Source organism: Curcuma longa, chromosome 11 (assembly GCF_044706935.1).
Source record: "Curcuma longa cultivar G26 ecotype Majalengka, Jawa Barat chromosome 11, ITB_CL_G26_1.1, whole genome shotgun sequence".
Lineage (NCBI taxonomy): Eukaryota > Viridiplantae > Streptophyta > Magnoliopsida > Zingiberales > Zingiberaceae > Curcuma > Curcuma longa.
The window spans coordinates 23,576,275-23,598,775 of record NC_133871.1 but is presented as its reverse complement, the minus strand read 5'-3'; the positions used below and the strand labels follow the sequence as shown (position 1 = coordinate 23,598,775).

The following is a 22,501-nucleotide window of genomic DNA, read 5'->3' as shown; positions in this document are numbered from 1 at the left end:
ATTATTATAATTCTAATTACATTTTAATTTTTTAAACTAATTTACTATCGAACTTATTCACTTTACTCTGTATTAATTTTATTGTCTTAATCATTTTTAAAATTTTAATTTATATAGTCATTTTGATTAATATTATTTAATGAGTCTTCTGTGTAATCTATTTTTTATTATTTTTTGGGGAAAAAAAATAAGGCAGCATGCTGTTTATTTTACCCAAAAAGAAAGGAACCACCGCCACAAGTCACATGACTCAAACCCTCCATCTCTCCACCCGTCTCCATCCACCGCGATGTTCTAGGCCACCTTTTTCCTTCCAAATACAAATCTCACGCAATCGAGAGCCCATGAATTATACCACGTCTCGTACTGGGTGTAAAAATGACTCCACACAGGTTGCCAAATTACCGCCGGGGTAGGGTTTGCCGACAACACCGTCAGAGTACATTTTCTGGATGTACGGCTGATCTGATCTCCGCAATCATATCGCATTCTCCAGAGGTGGCAAGAGAACGCTAAAAGTTGACTCACTTTTGCACGTTCACCCATTTGTTAAAGCCACGCTAATTAGTTAGTCCTGGACTTCCGGTCCCACTGTCTGCCTACGTGTGCTCCACTCGCAAAGTTGGGTTTGCGAACCGTGAAGAGTAGAAGGAGGGTCTTCCCACGTCATCATTCTCAAGGCCGTCTGATATTTATATAGGGCGGCATGCCAGGAGGCGAGATCTTCCAGTGAACTGCTCCGCAGTATACGAAAGCTGTCGAGCGGCGATGAATTCGAAGAGCCTCCCGATCGAGAACAAGAGGTGAGCGATGGGAAAGCCTAGATCTACTAAGTTTTTGATCGTTTTGTGGACTGTGATGGTTCCTCCAATCGTAGTCCATGTGAGCGTGCTGATCAATGATCACGACGACAACGAGGCGTTCTCCTCTCAGCAATCTTCGCCCTCACTCTACTGATCTCGTTCTTTACTCTTGTTTTCGTTGTTTTTTTTTCTTTGTTTTGTCTATCTCTAAGAGTATAGATAATTTTTGACAATGCGGTGCCGCGATCTGGATTTGTTGGCTCACCAACTTTGTATGTTGGTGTTTTTGTGTTTGGATTTCGTTTCTCTCCGATCAGAGCAAAAAAATTGTGGTAAGAGCTTCTTCTGTAAATCCATGGATGTTCTGAGTCGGGTCATTTTAGTAATTCGCTTGGATTTCCTTTTCTATGACAGTAGAGTTCTGGTTGAATTGTCTATCCCTATAAAGGATTTTAGCTAAATGGTGATTTAGTCGGATAAGTTTCACTTTTTTGTTGTATTTTGGTCCTGCCTGCTTTGCATCTTATCTTGATGAGTGCTATATTTTGACGGTGGGAAATGTGAGCAGGGATGCATATGGATTTCCTGTGCGCCCCCAAGACTTGCAAACTTACCGAGAGTATACGAATATTTACAAGGCAAGACTTCGGTTCCAATTTCTACATTTATCCTGGTTGGCCTATTGTTCACATGGTAGTTTAAAAATATTTTGTTTGATTTTAGGAAGAGGAAGAAGAGAGATCGGAGCGGTGGAATACATTTTTAGAGCAGTTAGCTGGATCTGAGGGCACACACAGCAACGACTCAATCACAGAGGGAGATAGAGTTCTTGGGCATGAAGAGACTTCCAGAATGGCAGGGAAAGACGATGTTTGCGATAAGCTTAACCAATGTGATGACACAGAAGAAGTTGGATCTGAGAAAGAGGCAATCAAATATGAGGCAAGAGTTGATAAGATCCAATGGTGGTCCCATATCAGACCTTCCCTTAGAGCAATTGAGCAAATGATGAGCCTTCGAGTGAATAACAAATTCTTGGAAGGTGGTGAGAAAGGAATCGGAAGGAGCAGAAGTAGACTTACTTCTGTTGAAGAATCAATGGCTGTGGAGGAATCTGATGATGAGTTTTATGATGTGGAGAGATCAGAGCCAATTCAGGAGGCATCTTGTGGAGATAGTGGCAATGTTGATTTGAAAACAAATATGGCTAGTCAAGGAGTAACTGAAGAATCTTCTTTCCCATGGAAAGAAGAATTGGAATGCTTGGTTCGTGGGGGCCTTCCCATGACCCTCAGAGGAGAGGTATTTAAAGTGATCTATTAGTTGTTTCTAACTATGTTGGTTGACGTTTTTGTGCTTCCACTAATCTGTCTGCAGTTCCTCCTTAATTGTAGCTTTGGCAAGCTTTTGTTGGTGCTGGAGTTCGCAGGGTAGAGGGATATTATTGTAGATTGCTAGATCAAGAAGCTACGACAGATATCACAGAACCTGATGCTTCACCTACTAATGAGGCTGAAAGCAGACCAAGACTGGCTCAGGGAACTAACAAGTGGAAAGGGCAGATTGAGAAGGTAATGATACTTATAACTTGTCATGTTTTAGTTTACTTGCAAATAGAATCTTGATTCAATAGCTCAAGAAATAACAGTTGATTTGTTTATATGCTCTTTTCAGGATCTTCCTAGGACATTTCCTGGTCATCCTGCCCTAGATGATAATGGGACAAATGCTTTGAGGCGGTTACTAACAGCATATGCTCGACATAATCCATCTGTAGGATATTGCCAGGTACATATGCTGTTGTACTTCTTATACTTGTTTTTTCTAACGTCTAGTGGGATCCTTTCCTTCAGAAAAATATTTTATTGAGCAGCCTGAAATGCCATCATCATTTCATTGTTTTGATTTGGCCATTTTCACTCTAATAATGGGATCGTCTATACAATTTCAGCTATTCATTTATATTCTCTTATGGAGTTGAGAGAAGTTTGTCTTTTATATTCAAAGAGCTGAGGTATTTTCTAACTAAATTGTCATTTTGTTCTCTCTAGGCAATGAATTTTTTTGCGGGATTACTTCTATTGCTGATGCCCGAGGAAAATGCATTTTGGTAGGTCAGCATCACATATTTAAGTCTTAATAGAGGACATCATTTGCATGCCCATAAGTTGTTCAGTATGATTTGGCAAGACAAATGGAATTGTTCTGTGGTAGATGGTAGGATTAAGAAACTCACTGATTCTAAGTTGCTCGAGGTGTCACAGGACTCTAACTGGAATCATTGATGACTATTTTGATGGTTACTATTCTGAGGATATGATTGAATGTCAGGTGAATATACTGTTCAGGGTGTTTTGTTGTTATCTCGGACCCATTAGTTACTTGTTCATTGAATATCCCATGCCTCAAAATGCTGTGTCAGGTTGACCAACTTGTTCTGGAGGAGCTAGCACGTGAAGGATTTCACAAATTAGGTCCTAGTTTCTTGTATTCAATTTCTTTATTATCAAAGATTGCTAGAGAATACCAACACCTACTTGTGTTTGATGCATTCATGTATCTTTTCTTTTGTATTGCAGTAAATCATCTAGATCATCTACGAGTACTGGTGGCATGGGTCACGGGACCTTGGTTCCTTTCTATTTTTGTGAATATACTTCCTTGGGAAAGTGGTCAGGCTTTATATAATCTCATAAGCATATTCTTTCTTAAAATTTCAAGTTTTTGGTTATTTCCATACTTTTATCTCTTTCCTCCATCCACTTTTATTCATATATTTCAATATTGTGATATTTAATAAACATTCTTTTAAAAATCTTGTATTTTATTTGAAACTTACAGCTCTTCGTGTTTGGGATTTGATCCTGTTTGAAGGGAATCGGGCGATGCTTTTTCGAACAACTCTAGCATTGATGGAGTTATATGGTACTTGGTTAATCTTACTGCTTGTTTCACAATAAGTGAATAATATATTTAAACACCATGATGATTCACTTCTTTCATGGACTATAACTGACTCAAGTCTCTTGTACTGATTTCTAGGTCCTGCTATTATGACAACAAAGGATGCAGGAGATGCAATTACCTTATTGCAGACACTTGCTGGATCTTCTTTTGATGGTAGCCAGCTTGTTTTGACTGCTTGTGTAGGATATCAAGCTGTAAATGAGATGCGATTGCAAGAGTTAAGGACCAAACATCGACCATCTGTAATTGCATCCACGGTGGAAAGGTTAAAAGGAGCTCACATTTGGAGAGATTGTAAAGGTCTTGCTTCCATAACAAAACTTTACCTTGATAATAAACCATTTGTATCTGAAGCAGAATATAAAAAAATGCAGGTGACACAAACGGCAATGGTGATGTTGATGTTGCTGGGTCCAACTTGAGGAACTTTGGCAGTGTCCTTAGCACTGTGATGGTTGATACGGAGCTGAATTTTCTAGCTGATCTTAAAGAACAGGTACTACTTTTTGTTTACTGAAATTATATTGTTTTAATTCTTTTTCATTTTTTAGAACAGATACTACTTTAAATGATATGAAATTATTTTTTTTCTTTTTTTTTTCACTGGCGAAATGATGAATAATGCTAACTGAAGCATAAATTACTTATTGTGCACCTATGTTTAACTCCAACATTGTGGGAACTTTGCAGTCTTGTCTGCTTTTTCTGCATTAAGTACCTATTGGAATATAAAAATTTGAACTACATGCAAGCAAATATTCTTTAGCCTTTCTAGCATGGTTACTTGAGAATTGCTTTCTCTTTTGTCATCTATTGGCCTACATTAATAATCTCTTTGCCCATATCAGAATTATTTCTAATTTGTTATATTTTCTCATTTTAAGCAATTGTTTATCATCTTGTTTATAGTTTTGCCCCTAGTTATTTTCTACTTGTCATTCTATATCTAATAATATCTAGGCTGATTAAGTCAGCGCTTTGACAGCTCTATACAAGCAAGAAAAAAAAACGTTGCCCTTTATTTTCAAAATAATTAAATGGAAGCCTCTATGTTGATTATTATCATAAGGAGTGCACCATTACTTATAATACACTGCTTGTACCCCATTTATCCTGCTTTATTGAATATGGAGGGCAACCTTTGATGATTTTGAAAATAAGCATCATTGTGATTTTTGCCCTATTTATTATGAACAGACCACCACTGATGCAAAATGGCCTAGTATATGGTCTTCTGGGTCCATTACTAAAATTAGGCTGAGAACACCAGGTTTCATTAATTGAAGTTCTTTAAGTAACTTAATATTTTTCGTGTATATTTCAGCAGACACTAATGAAACAAGGCCAGATGGTTGCAGTTTAGTATTTAGCAACATATAAAAAAAGGATATCCAATTTTTTTTACAATTAATATCACCAAGAATTAATTAATATTACATCAAGATCTTAAGCTGGTTATTGGTTAGCTCCAGACTGTCAACCAGGGCAAATTACATATATGAAGAATGAACCCGTTGTAATATAGTTTCACCAAATGTTGCTCATAAATTGTACTTAAAGCTATGAGGGTTAGAAAACATAATCCAAGCAGGCTTTTGTTCATTATACTAGTCTGGTGAGGATCATGAGTCTACTTGGGGTTTTATTTATATGTATTTCCTTCATTTGCAGGCCACATGGTTAAAGGCAGAGGTATACAAATTGCAAGAGGAGAAAAGAAATGCTATCCTCAGGTTTTGGCTTTAGTGTTGTTATTTTTAATAATATTTTGTTGAAGTATTTAAAAGTTTGATATATAATGTACTTGATGCTAACAAATAGTTGGGAGTCATGGCATGTAGTTATTCGTAAAATTATGTATTATTGTGTTTAATCTTGAATCCTAAAAACATGCTTGGTGTGTTAATGTTCTTAATCTTGAATCCTAAAAAATGCAAGTCGGATATCTTTGTATTTTCTTTTGTTTCTATGCTTCTTGTATTATTTCAGGATACAAGAGGAACCTAAAACAATATAACATAACCTGGAACAACTGTTCCCAATCTAATAAATGGCTACTTGAGGATGATGTCACAGGGTATCTTAGTTCTGTTGTCTTTTGTCCATTTTATAGAGCCGAGGAGCTGGAGACAGCATTCATTGAGATGTTGAAACAAGATAATAGGCGCAGTCTCAGTTTGAAGGTAATATATGCTTCAGTATTGCTATGACTTAGGTTGCTTAATTGTTTCCAGCTGTTCCTGTTGTCTATATTCTCCTTTTGGTACTTTAAATCTATTATTTTTTGTTCTATTGATTGCCCTATATGTTAACTTTTTTTCTTCAAAAATATAAATATATAGTTATGATCATCAATAAAGTGATAAACTTAAAATGATACTAGTGCAGGAGATCCTATGTCTTCAAACCATATTGATGTAAATATTCCCCAGCTAAGGCAATCCATTTTTGATCTTTAGCTAACCTAGAGGTTGTAAATGGCTAGTCAGAATCCAGCTTTGAAAGGCTAGTCTTGCTCAGGATTTGGCATAAAAGGCCAAACAATGCTCAACAACTTGTAAGTTGGGCTTGGCATACCTTACGTGTTAAGCATACCCCACGCACGGGGCTAATAGGATTCCCTCCCAAATACCGATTCAAACCACTCCAAGAGGTTGCTACCCTTATAAAAGGTTAACATCCGAACTAGTGGTTTTTTAATAGAGCACCCTTAAAAACTAAAAAATAAATAAATAAAATATCTAAATTTCTCTATAAATGCCTCTTATCCAACATCTCATCCCTCATCCAAACACATTCATTTTTTAATCTTAATCTCTCTATTTAAAACTCTTATTCTCATTCTTTTGTAACCCCATTCTATTTTTGTTTCTAACTTTTCATTCTTTTATTATTTATTCTTTATGTTATACTAATTTTTAATTTTCAACGTCATCCACTCTTTTTTGTGAACTATAATTTATATTTTTAAAATTCATTTTAACTTAATGCTTAATTCATTATTAACCTTATTTTAGTTTTTTGTTCATCTCTTTGCAAAATAACTTGAGTTGGACCATTGTAATTTGGTTCATGATGAAATCTTAATTAGTCCTGGGAGTAAATAAATCAACTCTGACTAATGCCCAGTAAATTTGCTATTTAGGGTTCTGAAACTAAGCATATTGGCTTGTAATATAAACTAGTTCTAGAAGTTGCCAACAAATATCAATAGCAAGAAGCACTAGGCGGTGATGATCCTCAAGATACTGGCAACATTAGAGCTTTCTCAGGCTCAGCCAATAGACATAAGTATTGTTTGAGATTCCTTCAACATTATTCTTCATAAAGGTAAAGAAAGAGACCATTGCAAGAAATACAACAAAATGTTATATGCTTGTATGCTTATGCATGTGAGGAGTATATCTAGTGCTCCCATGTAACTACTTATCATCTACTTCAGTTGATCCATTTCTATTTCCTTATGATGCATGCCTGGAATAGCTTTCAGTTGAATCTAAAAGGAAACATAAACAAAGTGGTGGAAGCAGAAAAAATCTTCTATTCAAGGATTTGGGTAATGACCTCTGCTGCCTAAAACGAGCGATTTTTATTGTCCAGGCATAGGACCACATATCAAACAAACAAATTCTGCCAGATAGTGATTTTCTGGCTTCTCCTGGTGCTGTTGTCTTGTTAGCATTGCTGAAGAATCTGCCAATTCAGAATAGTTGTCTTGAACTTCCAAGCAATATCCTTCATGCTTTTTGCAGAATTAAGTATTTTTATTGCCTTCTTCATAGGTTGAGCAATTGGAGCAAGAGTTGACTGAGTTACAGCAGGCTTTTGCACTCAAGCAGGAACAAGACCGCACCATGCTTGAGGTTGGTCAAAGTCATCTTCTACCTGCATAAGGCTTGTATTAATACCATGACACCGTTTCCAGTATTTTGATAGCATTTTTACACAGTATTGAAAATTTGACTTTTAAAGATACTGATGCGAGTTGAACAAGAACATAAGCTGACTGAAGATGCTCGTCTCTATGCTGAACAAGAGGCTGCTAGTCAACAGCATGCTGTGCATCTCCTCCAGGTTCTTTATGTACCATTGTCTTTGCAAACTTTCATGTGTCTCTTTCACTTTCAGTTTATGCCTATTTTATTTGTTGATAGATAGGACTCCAGAAAAGGAAACTAAGATGATTTTCTATTTTATGGTATATATGACTTTAGATAAGGTGGTCGATAGATTCTATAGTTAAGAGAGTTAATGGATTAAAGTGCAGAAAGTATAATGGTTAGAGTGAAACAAAGAAAATTTTATTAGTGAAATAAAAAATATTTCAGTTGAAAGAATATTACTAGTGATATAACCTTGTCTAGATTGTCTAGAGCTCAATGGACGGATAAGATCATATAGCTGACACCGGTTAAACATGATTTGACAATGATACAATGATGACAGTACTTTAGATAGGTCTTTAAAATTGAAGTCCGTATTGTGTACCAGGAATCATATGTAGCCTGAGTAGGATAATAAGTTACAAGTAAAGAAGACAGACTGAGCATTTTCCTTTTTTTTTTTTTTACTGTGGAAATCACACATGGTCCATTTGTCTTCATATCAGTTGGCATGTACATCATGGTAAGGCTTCACAGAGTTCACAACCTATATTCCACCAATAAATGGACTCACATGTGCGCATACTGACTTTTATGCCTCGTGTCTCTTATGGCATCTCATTGTGGTAGCACAAAAAATCTCTATTAATTACTCATTAAAGCATTTGGTTTTTAGTGAAAATGTAATTTAGTACTCATTCACATGATTCATATTATCTAAGGTAATTACTTTATCCTTGCTCTTTTGCTCCTGCAGGAAAAGGTTGAAGAAGCCATGATATTATTAGAGAAAATGAAGAACAGAGCAGTAATGGCTGAGACAATATTGGAGGCTACACTGCAATACCAATCTGGCCAACTCAAAGCACTAAGCTCCCCTAGGTTAATCACCATAAGAATTATATGTGTTCTTGCAATGTCTTGTTAAAAATCTTAGGTAGGTGTTTATTCTCATTTTTCATCAGATAAAACTCATTTTCAGCAGGCTCATTTATGGTCTTTTAGAGAAAAACCATGTCGATTTATGAGACAGGAGAACATTCATACTTACAAGTTTTGTTGTCTTTTCTTGTTCATATTTTATATTTCTGTCAAGGAACAGCAGTTGACTCCTTAATAACAATTCTGTTCATAATTAAACCAAGACTTAGCCATGATGTGAGTTTTTGCCATTCGTGGCAATGCTTGTTATAATATTATTCTTCTCAGTACTATGGTGTTCATTTTGTGCGAAGACTTATCTTCTGTGCTTTCTCCTTGTTTAGAGCACCAAGTGAAGACTGGTCACCTCAAATGAGTCCAGACACTCAGACCATTCCCACTAGAAAATAAACCAGCTTCCAGGTCCTTTCTATTTTGGTTGAGGTGAGAAGAACAAGGTAAACACTGTACGCTTTTGCAACTTTGCCTTATATGTAATTATGCATCATGTAGGTTAATTGTTTCTTCTGTGTACAAGATTGCTCTAGTTGTCCAGTTTTACTGGCTCTTTCAAATTTGTACTAGGACACATTCAACAACAACAAAAGAAAAGATGCCTCCCTTCTATTATTGAATTTGAGATTTTGTCTAATTGAACAAAATATTACTTTGCTCATGTTCTGTCCTTCCCTCTGCCTAGACTTGCTATTTTTTCTTTGAATTTAGTACATCATTGGATGCTTTACTATATCCCTATTGTCTGATTGTTCAATAAGAGAACTTCTTTTTCTGTTCATTTGGCTAGTCCTTGAATGTTTATACAAATAAGATATTTCTTGCATATTCTCCTCGATTGTTACTTGGCTTAAAAATTCTCTTCATTAGAATTATCTATATGTCCCAACTCTAAAATGCTAAAATGAAATAGGTTTTGCAGAACTGAATACTAAATACTCTGGCATTTGCTTTTGGTGTGTCACTCCATGTTCATGGGACACTCTTCATTCATTTTTCATTTTAATGTCACCGCTATCACCTTTTCTTGGTTCTTCTGGTGATGTGTTCCCTATAATAGGGGTTGGTTAATACTTGACGATCCAGGTTCTTCATATAAATTTACTGTACATTTACATACCTCCCTGCAAATTGCCTTGTTGTATCTAGTATGGTCCTGCATCTCTCAGTTGCTTTATGTGAATTTTGCTACTGTGTTGCATCTCTCAGTGTTTGTTAGATCAGTTTTGTATCTTTAGTTCGTAGGGATGTGTCATCCTTTCCAGAGAATTAAGTACTGACGGAATCATGGAAGTTGATAGTCTTTAAAGAAAACATAGACCATCTGAAACCTTGAAGACTTTCACTTTTCGGCATTGTTATCAACTTATCATAGGCTCATATTACCAACCAAAGGCATTGATGATTAATAAAAATTTGGAAACTTTTCACAAGACATTTCATCTTAGAAAAACAAATTCATAAACTCATATTTTGTATGACTTCCATGTTCTTAAATTTCTATGGTGCATTCTAACGTATCATTTCGACTGCACATTTTGAGCTCTAACTCATTCTGGATGTCATCGTTTGTGTATTTTTTTTTCCAATGCATTTCACTTATCACACCACTTCTTATTCATTTCCAGGGTATAGCGCATACAAATTAAATCCTGGGAATTTCATTAATGTGAATCTCAGTTTTGTAATGAAGATCTAAACAAGCATATTCCTTGTTTGAGTTGATGTGAACAACTGTAAATGTACGTATAGGTATAATTAAGATTTGTTCATTCTGTTCTATTTGTCTATTATATCATCGACCGATTATGTCGACTAATGTGGTTGTACACCAGAAGCTCCTGTAATTTATGGAATTACTCAAACGCATTGATATAATTGAAATATGCTAAAGTATATATATATTTTCAAAACCCAAGTGGTACAAAATGTTACTCTTTGAAAACACATTTGTTCATTTTACATGCTTTTATGTACCAACTATTTAAATAATAATAATAATAAATTCATATGACTCCACATGAGTATCATTTATTAGCACAGATGAAAGTCATATATTTCTACAATGATATAATGTTATCCATTGTGGATCTAAGTCTTCATAATTTTATCTTTGAGCTCAATCAAAAAGGTTTCATTTTAATAGAGGTATCTATCCTTCTTATAAATTTATGATTTTTTTATGTTTTTTAATGTGAGACTTGATTGTGTCAGTCACAGTACACTAAGGTTGAAAGTAGTTGTATGCTAATGAGAAATTGAGACCACTGTGTCTGTTAGGGCAAAGTGAGCGACAGATAAACGATGACTAATCAGAAAGGGAAGAGAAGGCTTTCAGAAAACATGGATACTAAGTCATTTTCTAGTTGGGTGTCATATTCCTCTTAATTTTGATTAAAAAAAAGAAAAATAATTACAATAATTTTAATTATAATTACTTAATATTATAGTAATTTTTGCTAATATTAGAAAAAATGATTTAAAAAATAAAGTTTAAAATTCTTTTAATATTTTTTTCAGACATTATTATTCTTATATTCCTTTCTCCTTCTCCAAGCAAACTACGTAGTTACCTAGGTCATAGACAGTCCGAGACACAGATTCATACCACTACCAGTGACGTGCCAACAAGTTTTTCATTTGCCGAAAAACACCGTTTTACTGGGTCCCAATACGAAAAGGTCCGGTATAGAAAGCGGGTAAGTAGCTAGATCGCGAGTAAGCGAGAACACGTAACGGCGTCTCCACTGTTTGAGTCATCGTTATGCTGTAAGCTTTCCCCTATAAAGCCACGGGCCTAGTCCTCCATCGGCCTTCCCTACTTCGTAAGGGCCTCCACTTCCACGGGCAAATCGGGCGATCGGAGAAAGATCCAAAGGCGCTCGCCCTCGATTCCCCTATCCCTCCCCTCTCTCTCGATAGATCCCTCGGTACGTTTTTCTCTCTCCCCTCTCTCGATCGATCCATGCCGTTCGCGTTTCGGTTAGGGTTGGGTTTGGGTCTTTTCGCTTCGCTTCTCGTCGGGATCCTCGCGGTGGTTCTCGAGGCAGGCCGCGACGGCGGGTCCTTGTTGTTCCGTGGTAAATTCTTGTTTCTGATCCTTGGGGTGGGGGTTGTGAGCAGCGTGCTGCTCTATATGCTTCCGAGAAAAAGAGGTCGAGGAGGAGCTGAGATCGAAGGGGACCGGTCAAAAGACGAGGTTTTGGGGAAGAAGGCCAGGGCGGATTGCCTGTTCTCGGCGGAGGGGACCTCGGCGATGGAGGAGAACAACCAGGCCAACGGAGTGAAGGTAGATGTCGTGGGAAGTAAGCAGACCGAGATCGACGAGGACCTCCATAGCCGTCAGCTGGCCGTGTACGGGCGGGAGACCATGCGCCGGCTTTTCTCTTCGAATGTTCTTGTTTCAGGTCTACATGGTCTCGGGGCCGAGATTGGTAATGTTTCTGTTCCTGATGTTTATTTTCTGATATTTTCCCTCTCTCCAATCTACTCGTCATGGATTTCGCTGTTTCTTATTCGAATTTAGATCTGAAGATCTTTCTATCTACCTCCTTTTCTGTTCATTGGTATAACATGGAACCATAACTGTAATGACTTCTTCTAGTGAGATGGCGTTTGTATACTTAGCTTTCTTGTTCATAATCTTGTCCTAGAAGTAGGGTATTTAGGTGATCTAGTTTTTCTTGATGCTGTAGAATAACTTTATGGATAAGGATAACTTATTCTATGCACCGATAGTGTGTGTGAGAGAGACCACTTATTGGTTTGTTCTGAATTCTGATTTAGAATATTACTAATTTATATTCAGAACATTACTTTCGATGAGAGAGACTTAGCAGTTACTGTACTATTCTGATTTAGAATATTATTTATCTATTTTGATGTGCATTTCTGCTATATAATGTTACATGCTAACTATCTAAATGCAATGATATGTTCATTTGATTCAACAATTTTACTTTGACTGCACTATTTGTGTTTTAAAACATGATTTATGTGCTTGCTTAGTTTGAATACCAGATAATGCTATTATTTTTCCTTGGGGGTGACGTTAATAGGAAAAGAAAAACATTGTTTTTCTTCTTAGTATGTGTTTTGAGAGATGATGTTGATGGGAGTTCTATTTTGTCATTATGAAAATCTGTGTTTGCAAATTATTCTGAATCCTGTATGAATACATGCCTTGCAATTTCCTAGCCAATTCACTCATCATGACTATTGAAAAATTGCATTCTTTTACAGCCAAGAATCTTGTTCTTGCTGGTGTAAAATCAGTCACCTTGCATGATGAAGAGAATGTAGAAATGTGGGACTTATCTAGCAATTTCTTCTTTTCTGAAGACGATATTGGAAAAAATAGAGCTCATGCTTGTATTCTGAAGCTCCAAGAACTTAACAATGCTGTTCTAGTTTCTACCTTGAGTGGACCACTAATTAAGGAGCAGCTCTCAAATTTTCAGGTTTGGTGGAAAACAAATTTGGTTCCAACCTTTTTGCCCATATTAGTGATTATTAACTTATAACCACAAACAAAATAATAACATGTTGTCTTTTGCTGCTATTTGTATTTTTTTAATTTTAAATGTTAGTGATGTGAAAATATATTAAAAAAACTTAATTGATGCAAATTTGTTTTTGTGAATGTGAATAGTTTCACCATATTTCTTTATTAGTTATACACCTTAAATAGAATCATTAATTGACTATTTTTAATATTTTGGATTAGTTCCACCTTACCAATTCTCTGAATGGCATACTACTGATTTGGGAAAGTAACACTAGTACACTATGAAGATTTCCAATCAATTGTGAATTCAGGCAAGTGACAAATATTCATCAACTTTTGTGGTAACTCCTTTTCTTAAGAGAAAGAGAAACATCATGACTAAGTGAGGGCTTTACAAAGAGATTGGATTGATTAGTACTCATTTAATAATTAGGAAGATAACACTCATATTTTTTTTTTCAAGAATTTTTATGGCATTGCACTTAGTTTTCTTGGGCATCTTTCTTAAGTTAAGAATAATTGCCAATTCTTTTCAAAATTACCCATATCTGGATTCTAAAATTGATCCTTGAATGGTATTTCCTCATGAAGTTAAATAAAAAAGTGACACGTTGTGTCAACATAATCCTATTATCCTTAAGGGTGTGTTTACTATAGAGAAGGGAAATAGGAAGCAAATAAAGTGACAAAAAAATTTTCCTAACTGCATTTTTTTCGAAGTTTCGTTTGGCTGAAAAACTGTAGGGAAGGGAAAGGTTGGGAAACCAATTATTATTTGTATTGCTTTTGTTCTATTTGAGCTGAAAACTTACTTTCACTCTCAATGGAGCTCAAGTCTGGGCTTAAAAAATTCCAAAATAATTATGCATTTCCTTTTATTGTCTTTGACAAATAAAGTTTTAAAATTTTTACCTCTCTTTTCTTCCAACAAACATAACATGCAAATGAAAAACATTTCACATGTTGTTTCCTTGTGAGTTTTTTCCATGACCTCTTTTTTTGTTTCTTTCCTTAGTTGTTTCCTTCCTTTCTAAGGGTATTTTTAATTTTGATTTGGTAAAATAAAAAATTCTTGTTTGACTTCCTTGGAGAGGGCTTTCCCTAATAGTAGGCATACTACCATAACATATCTATATTCTATGTTAAGTCTAAAATATAATATTTTATATTTCCAAAATTGAAAATTCTTGGATCTCTATGGAAGAAACAAAACCAAATTAAGACTAACGACAAGAATTTGAATTATTTCACTGCATTAAAAGGATTGTTTACGTTTTATCAAATAGAATACAAGAAACAAACTCATATTTAATGCTCAAAGGTTTTATCAAATGCTTATTAATAAAATTTAAATGTAATTACGTAAACTTGTAAAAATTTACCTTTATTATGAACACAATTACTTCAACAATAAATGTGTCTCAAACCTTTAAATGTGAAATTATTCTTATGTTGTAAAATCTGAAAGCAAAATATATCCTAGTTTGTAGAAGAGTAGGGAAGGTATCATTTTCTTGGTGTTCATTCCAACATTCTAGCTCTAAAAGTTGATAAGTGGAAATCATTATGAAATGAAAGAAGCATACAATTTACAAGTGACTAAAGCTAAAAAATAAAAATTTTAGTTGCAAGCTTTTTTAACTCTGAAGACTAAGGTGATTAAATTAATCAAAAAAAATAGCAAAGAAGAAATATATATTAGCAATCAGGATAATTATTAATAATTCAATTAATTACAATAAAAAGGTAAGTAAAGCTACGAGTTATACGAAGTAAATTTAATCATGTTATCTTAATAAGTCAATTAAATAAATAGTAAAATTGTAAATGACATGATCTGATACCAAAATCGTATTGTTGAGGTCAAAGATTAAAACTTCATTACAATTTAAGATTTTAAGCCTTGGTTTGAACTTCATTCCTCATCTCATGTGTCAAATAAATTTTTTTTATTCTTTTTTGAATTTTTTACTACTGATTTTGATTTCATCAATTTGATGCTACCGATACATAAATTTATAGCAGATGATGCTGATTTTGCGAACTATGACTAGGTTTGTTTGTTGGTAGATGAGGATGTGAAAGCAAGGAGATTAAATGATCCTATGGTTTAAATAAGTATAAAAGGAAAAAAATACTAACTCGGAGAAAAGACAAAATAATCTATGAAAAAGAACTGATGCGGGATGGAGCAGAGAGATTTTCATGAAAGAAGGGCTTGTGGTTTGCTTTTATTTCTAAACCTAAAGGGATTATGACTGACATATATGGCCTCTACTCCTAACTAACGTAACAAAAGAAAAATAGTATGAGAGTAGCTATGTTATCCCTATTATATCAAATGCTTTAGAGCCTCATTTTCAGACTGCTCTGATAGCCTGATACAGAAAGAGGGGAAAATTGGTCCATCAGACTGTTTGGTTCTTATGACCTGATATGCTCCCACCTAGGTCTTATTAATTGTAGACTTCTAGTGCAGGACTTGAATTAACAATTTCCCCACTTGAACTGTATGCCCTTGTCAAAGTCTATGCTCAACAAGTTCAAAATCATCCATAATTCATCACTTGACCCAATGGCAGCACCATGTATACAACTTTTTGGCCTAAAAATACTTGCGTATTTTAGCCAAATAATTTTAGGTTTGGCATCACCAAGAAAAAAACCCTTTCTATCACCTACAAACTGACAATGTTGATTGATCTGGTAAGCCAATGGGTTCTTTCCTGTTCCATCGGAGGAGAATTCTGATATCAATCAAATGAATGAAGAATGTGTTTAGCTTATTTACCAGGCAGAGTAAGTAAATATCTGCATTTTGTGAAATATCTTGGTGTAGATTGAGTCATTGGTGCCTTGAAGCTTAGATGTATGATCTATTTTTCTTGAAATTTGGGGTTCTCAAATTGTCGACTACTAGAATTAGTGATTTGAGTACATTCTGCAAGTTCATTTCATGTTTTGTGTTAGTTATTAGTGGCATCAATATATGATTAACTGATGCATTAAATTGTGGTATCTTTCTCAACATTTCCTTTTGCACTGCTTAGTGCTTTGTTCTTGATGTTTAATCTACTTCATTTCACCATCCGTGATCTTAAAATCTTAATGTGTCAGATAGAATTTTTTTTAAATCCATGTCTAGGCTTGGAGCATTATGGTTTCTTGTACTTGGCTGCAATTAATTGGCAGCTGAAAGAAAAAAAACCATGTTCATTTATATTGCCACTGGGTAGTATGCTCAGACATATGCTTCTAATGTTGTCTATTGGTGAGGTCTCTGTCATAGTATCTCATGATTTATTTTTTTTTAATAGATGCATGATTCACAAATTCTGAATGAATCCAAGCTTCCAACTTATCTTTTTTGCTCCAGAAGTTAGATCCAATATTTATTTTCTATTTTAATTTTAAGACTGTTGTGACAAACACTGTCAGTGTTCTAAATGGCGGGCGAGGCAGCTGCCTAGGTGCCGCCTAGGCAAGAGGCGGGCATCAACCGCACCACCTTTTCCTTAGGAGGTTCTTTAGGCAGTCAAAGATGAGGCGAAACTGGTAAGACGGTCAAAGTCAGCAAAATTTAAAAAACCTAGATATATTAATACACTTTCTCTTCCAAAACACAAATAACTCCACCAACCCACCAAGTCACTCACAACCCACCTTCTTTCGTCTAGAACCATCCCCATCACCGTCACTGCTTGCTCCCGCCACCAAGCCAAGTTCAGGACTTGGAGAATGGTGGTGGAGGCCTCAGGAGCAAATGAAGTGCTACAACTAAGGAGGAGTACAAGGAATATCCCTATTAGAGAATTTGATGAGGATTTAGGTACATAGGGAGGAGAATGAAAATGATGTTGATTTTGAGTCCGATGATGAGAGGATTATAGATGTATTTGATGGTGCATGTGTAGATGATTTAGAAGATTAATTATGTTTAGTTTAGTCGTTGTTGGCTTGTTGCCATGTTGGATTGAAACTTTGAATTTTAAACTTAGGTTTTTAGTAAAAGTAATGATATTATTTTTTTAAAAAAATATTATGTATAAAAAATAATATAAAAAAATCAACCACCTAGGCGGTAGGTGGTCACCACGGTTCTGGCCACCGCTCCTGCCATTTACAACACTAGCACCGTTGATGATAATGTAGTATAAGTCATGGTTAATTTATCCTTTAAAGTATTGCATTTAATTCAAAAGTTTATTCAGTTTATAAGATTAATAAAATGGCAAAATTTCAAGAGTACTGGTTAATAATATCAGTAGTGAATTCAGCCAAAATTTTTTCTTGTTGCTGGTCCTTCAGAATCTGTTTTTTGTATTATGAGTTTGCTTTATCTATTTGACAGTTTTGTTTTGTCCTTTCCTCCCTTTTTGCACTATTTTCATGTTTGTATCATTGATTGCTCGATTATTTTGTAGGCTGTTGTTTTTACTGATGTGAATTTGGAAAAGGCTATGGAATATGATGAGTTCTGTCACACTCATAATCCTCCAATTTGCTTCATCAGAACTGAAGTTCGAGGACTCTTTGGCAATGTCTTTTGTGATTTTGGCCCAGAATTCACTGTTCTTGATGTTGATGGTGAAGAGCCACATACTGGTATAATTGCATCCATTAGCAATGACAATCCAGCAATTATATCCTGTGTTGATGATGAGCGGCTTGAATTCCAGGATGGAGATCTTGTTGTCTTCTCTGAAATTGAGGGGATGACAGAGTTAAATGATGGAAAGCCCCGAAAAATAAAAAATGCAAGGGCATATTCATTTATTCTTGAGGAAGACACGAGTCAGTTTGGGGTATACAAGAGAGGTGGAATTGTTACACAGGTAAAGGAACCTAAGGTCCTCCATTTCAAACCTCTAAAAGATGCTATTAAAGATCCAGGGGACTTCCTCCTAAGTGACTTCTCCAAATTTGACCGTCCACCTCTTCTGCACTTGGCCTTTCAAGCCTTGGATAGGTTTAGGCATGATGTTGGACGTTTTCCTGTCGCTGGATCAGAAGATGATGCACAACAGCTTATTACTTTTGCTGTCAGTATTAATGAAAGCCTTGGTGATACTAAGCTGGAACAGATTGACAAGAAAATTTTGCAGCATCTTGCTAATGGTTCCCGTGCTATTTTGAATCCCATGGCTGCAATGTTTGGAGGTATTGTTGGCCAAGAGATTGTCAAGGCTTGCTCAGGAAAGTTTCATCCACTTTTTCAGGTAAATTTAACATATTTTTTGACAGATTTTCCTTTGTAAACCAAATGGTTTTTACCTAACATGCATCTTTGAAATTTTTGGCAGTTCTTTTACTTTGATTCACTTGAATCCCTACCTGTTGAGCCATTGGAGCCAAGTGACATAAAACCAATTAATTGTAGATACGATGCCCAGATTTCTGTATTTGGATCCAGGCTGCAAAAGAAACTGGAAGAGGCCAAAACTTTTGTTGTAGGATCTGGTGCCCTAGGTTGTGAGTTCTTGAAGAACCTAGCATTAATGGGAGTTTGCTGCAGCCCAAAAGGGAAGCTGACAATCACTGATGATGATGTCATTGAAAAAAGTAATCTTAGTCGCCAATTTCTCTTCAGAGACTGGAATATTGGGCAAGCCAAATCAACAGTAGCTGCTGCTGCTGCAATGTCAATAAACCCATCTCTCCATATTGAGGCTCTTCAGAACCGAGCAAGCCCAGAGACTGAAAATGTGTTTGATGATACATTTTGGGAGAGCTTAGACGTAGTTATTAATGCACTGGACAATGTAAATGCCAGAATGTACATTGATGGTCGGTGCTTGTACTTCCAGAAGCCACTTTTAGAATCTGGAACTCTAGGTGCAAAGTGTAATACACAGATGGTAATTCCTCATTTAACTGAGAATTATGGAGCCTCCAGAGATCCACCTGAGAAACAGGCACCTATGTGCACGGTTCACTCATTTCCTCATAATATTGATCACTGTTTGACATGGGCCCGGTCTGAGTTTGAGGGTTTACTTGAGAAAACACCCAATGAAGTAAACACCTTCCTTTCTAATCCAGGTGGATATGCTACTTCTATGAGAAATGCAGGTGATGCACAGGCTAGAGATCTTCTTGAACATGTTTTTGAATGTCTTGAGAAGGAAAGATGTGAGACATTTCAGGATTGTGTCAAATGGGCACGGCTGAGGTGAATTTTTAATTCTTATTCTTGATATGGAATAACATAGAAGTCTACTTCTCTTTTTGACATAGAATACTTAGATGCTTATCTGTGAAAATCCCAAGTGAGTTGTTAATATATTGCATTTTCCGTTTTTTTCTACAAATTCAGTTGATTATTATTGTTCTTTGCTTTTATCTTCTCAAGTTTTCTCTTGTATTTATGGTGAAGATACGAGCATTGTGTAGAACTCATTATTTGAAGGGCATCCTATTGTTTTTCTGACTTTGAAATCTTATTGACGGTCACCTTAGGCATGCTAGTCATTTTGCCATTTTACATCTTTCAATTTTGCATAAGTAATCCATATATTTTTTTTTCCAAATGGCTGAAAATATTCAAGGAATCATTAGCATGTGTTTGGTTGTCAACTGAAATCTCTAAGTCGTGGTTTGACATGATGGAACATTTGTTGGCACACATTCAGGTAGATTTTGGAATTTGGCATTCCTATATATATATATATATGGTCAATGAAAATCTTTACACAACCTTGATTGTTTATCTTCGTTACATTATTCATCTTTGTACTCTTAGGTTCGAAGATTACTTCTCCAACCGTGTGAAGCAATTAACATTCACTTTCCCTGAGGATGCAGCCACCAGCACAGGTTCACCTTTCTGGTCTGCGCCTAAACGTTTTCCACGACCCTTGAAATTCTCATCTAGCGACCCTAGCAACCTTCAGTTTATTATGGCTGCTGCTATTCTTAGAGCTGAGACATTTGGAATTCCTATTCCTGAATGGGCTAATAATGATCCCAAGAAATTAGCTGCTGTTGTTGATGATGTAATACTTGCTGATTTCCAGCCCAAAGCAGGTGTTAACATTGTAACAGATGACAAGGCCACTAGCTTGTCTACTGCTTCTGTTGATGATGCAGCTGTGATCGATGACCTTATTGAGAAGCTGGAAGAGTGTGCTAAGAAGTTGCCCCCAGGATTTCGTATGAACCCAATTCAATTTGAGAAGGTTGATCCTCATTCTCTCATTGTCATCTTCAAATTTTAGTTTAAGATTTTTGAGATTTGCTCTACCACTGAGATTTTCATCATGTGATTAATTTATCCGTAACTTGCAGCCTTTTCATGTTTGTTTTACTACAGAACAAAGCTAATTGCTGAGTCATTTACTGTTTGATTTTGTCCGCTGTTTATTATTCTCTCTTGATTTTAATTACAAACTAATGTTATATCATGCCTCCCCAGTTTTCTGTGATCGTTTCTTTTGTGATACTTATTTTTAGTTCTCTTGATCAACGATTCTTATTTAGTAAACTCTTCCTTGGAAATTCATGAATTCCATTGGCATGTTTACCTCTTGTTCTAGTTTGCTGCTTTATTTCCATGACTTTACATATGCATATATGTAAGGTTGTGTGTTTGCTTTGGTATATTATGTTTATTTTTTTACTTGAAATGTACAGGATGATGACACAAACTACCATATGGATTTCATCACTGGGCTTGCAAACATGCGCGCAAGAAATTACAGCATTCCAGAAGTTGATAAGCTGAAGGCCAAATTCATTGCGGGGAGGATCATCCCAGCAATTGCTACATCTACTGCTATGGCCACTGGCCTTGTGTGCCTGGAGCTTTACAAAGTCTTAGCTGGTGGACACAAGTTGGAGGACTATCGGAATACATTTGCCAACCTCGCCCTCCCTCTGTTCTCCATGGCTGAGCCAGTCCCTCCAAAGACCATGAAACACCGAGATATGAGCTGGACAGTTTGGGATCGTTGGACCGTTGAAGGTGACCTCACCCTCAGGGAGCTGCTCCAGTGGCTCAGGGAGAAGGGATTAAGTGCTTACAGCATTTCCTGCGGCACTTCATTACTATACAATAGCATGTTTCCCAAGCACAGGGATCGAATGGATCGGAAGATTGTTGAACTTGTGAAGGAAATTGCTAAGATTGAAGTGCCTCCATATAGGCGACATGTGGATGTCGTGGTGGCATGTGAAGATGAAGAGGATGGAAGTGACGTAGATATCCCGCTAGTATCGATCTATTTCCGGTAGTTGAGTTCAAGACTTACTAAGCTTGAAACTCTATCATCTATTTCTCGTGTAGTAGTGGTGCTAATCATGAGACTCATTGTTGATTCTGTCACGTACTTTTTGTTTGGATTGCATACTTTTTTTTTTGCAAGTTGATGAACTGATGTTCTGCATAGGGCTATTACAATAACCACAGAATTCTGATGCATCTTCATATTTCACTCAGTAGGAAGGTCACATTTTGACTGGCAGTTGCATGATAGGATTCAGAATGTTGGTATCCGGTGGTTGTCTATCTATTCTGCATAGAATTCTGATGAATCTTCATGGCTCTTTAGGGGCACATGCCTTCTATCTTTTATTTCTGAATTCGTCAACTATCATTATTTGTTTGGTCTATGGTTCTAATGAAGGTACCCATCCAAAGCAACCCCTTCATGTGATTTGAGCACAAATTTGGGCCTGGAGCTACCTTTTGGCATGCAACAAAAGAAACAATATTGGTATTTTTTTTTTTAGCTTTTCAGCTTCTTTGTTCTTGCATGCTTAGATCAACCAAATAAAGGGAAAGCACCATTTGATTTAAAAGTTACCTTGTCCACACATGATCAGGTTGGCTCAACCCAACTCCTGCAATTACTCATGAGTACACATGAGCCCATCTCTCACCAGAAGGTTTTCTCACAGCAGCTTAAGTTTCAATTATTGATAATTATCTCATAGTCGTTCTGTCTGATCCAAATCTGCAAGCACAACATCATTGATCTGAAGGCAGGCAGACTATTTTGTAGTGACTCAATCAATTATGACAAATCAATTTTTTTTTTTTTGATCCCAGCCAAAGTTGCAATATCCTGGATGCAGTCCAACAAGAGTCACTGACACTTGTCCCCCATCCAACAAAAAGAGAGACATGAGCTATATCCACTTTCTTCTCCACTTCCTCACAAAAGTAAAATACAGCTGAACAGTGT

General features: G+C 36.0%; 1 protein-coding gene and 1 pseudogene across 2 annotated transcripts; both read left to right on the top strand.

Moving 5' to 3' along the window:
• Positions 1 to 729: 729 nt before the first annotated feature.
• LOC141838839 (uncharacterized) lies at positions 730 to 10,584 on the top strand (annotated as a pseudogene).
• A 1,058-nt stretch (positions 10,585 to 11,642) lies between these two features.
• Positions 11,643 to 21,735, top strand: LOC141838093 (ubiquitin-activating enzyme E1 2-like). Of its 2 annotated transcripts, XM_074725492.1 has the most exons (7): positions 11,643 to 11,739; positions 11,933 to 12,243; positions 13,052 to 13,269; positions 17,741 to 18,535; positions 18,620 to 19,488; positions 20,059 to 20,494; positions 20,949 to 21,735. In XM_074725492.1, the coding sequence occupies exons 2-7, from the start codon at positions 11,946 to 11,948 to the stop codon at positions 21,546 to 21,548; spliced, it is 3,216 nt and encodes a 1,071-aa protein (XP_074581593.1). In that variant the 5' UTR covers positions 11,643 to 11,739; positions 11,933 to 11,945; the 3' UTR covers positions 21,549 to 21,735. The 2 variants fall into 2 exon arrangements, with proteins under 2 accessions (XP_074581593.1, XP_074581592.1); XM_074725491.1 differs by having other exon boundaries at positions 11,643 to 12,243.
• Positions 21,736 to 22,501: the final 766 nt, after the last annotated feature.

Bases quoted from the DNA above. Each gene is read 5' to 3' on its own strand.
- LOC141838093 (XM_074725491.1), top strand. From the start codon at position 11,775: ATGCCGTTCGCGTTTCGGTTAGGGTTGGGTTTGGGTCTTTTCGCTTCG. The intron at 13,270-17,740 runs GTTTGGTGGAAA...ATTATTTTGTAG, and splicing joins AGCAGCTCTCAAATTTTCAG to GCTGTTGTTTTTACTGATGT. The intron at 18,536-18,619 runs GTAAATTTAACA...AATTTTTGGCAG, and splicing joins AGTTTCATCCACTTTTTCAG to TTCTTTTACTTTGATTCACT.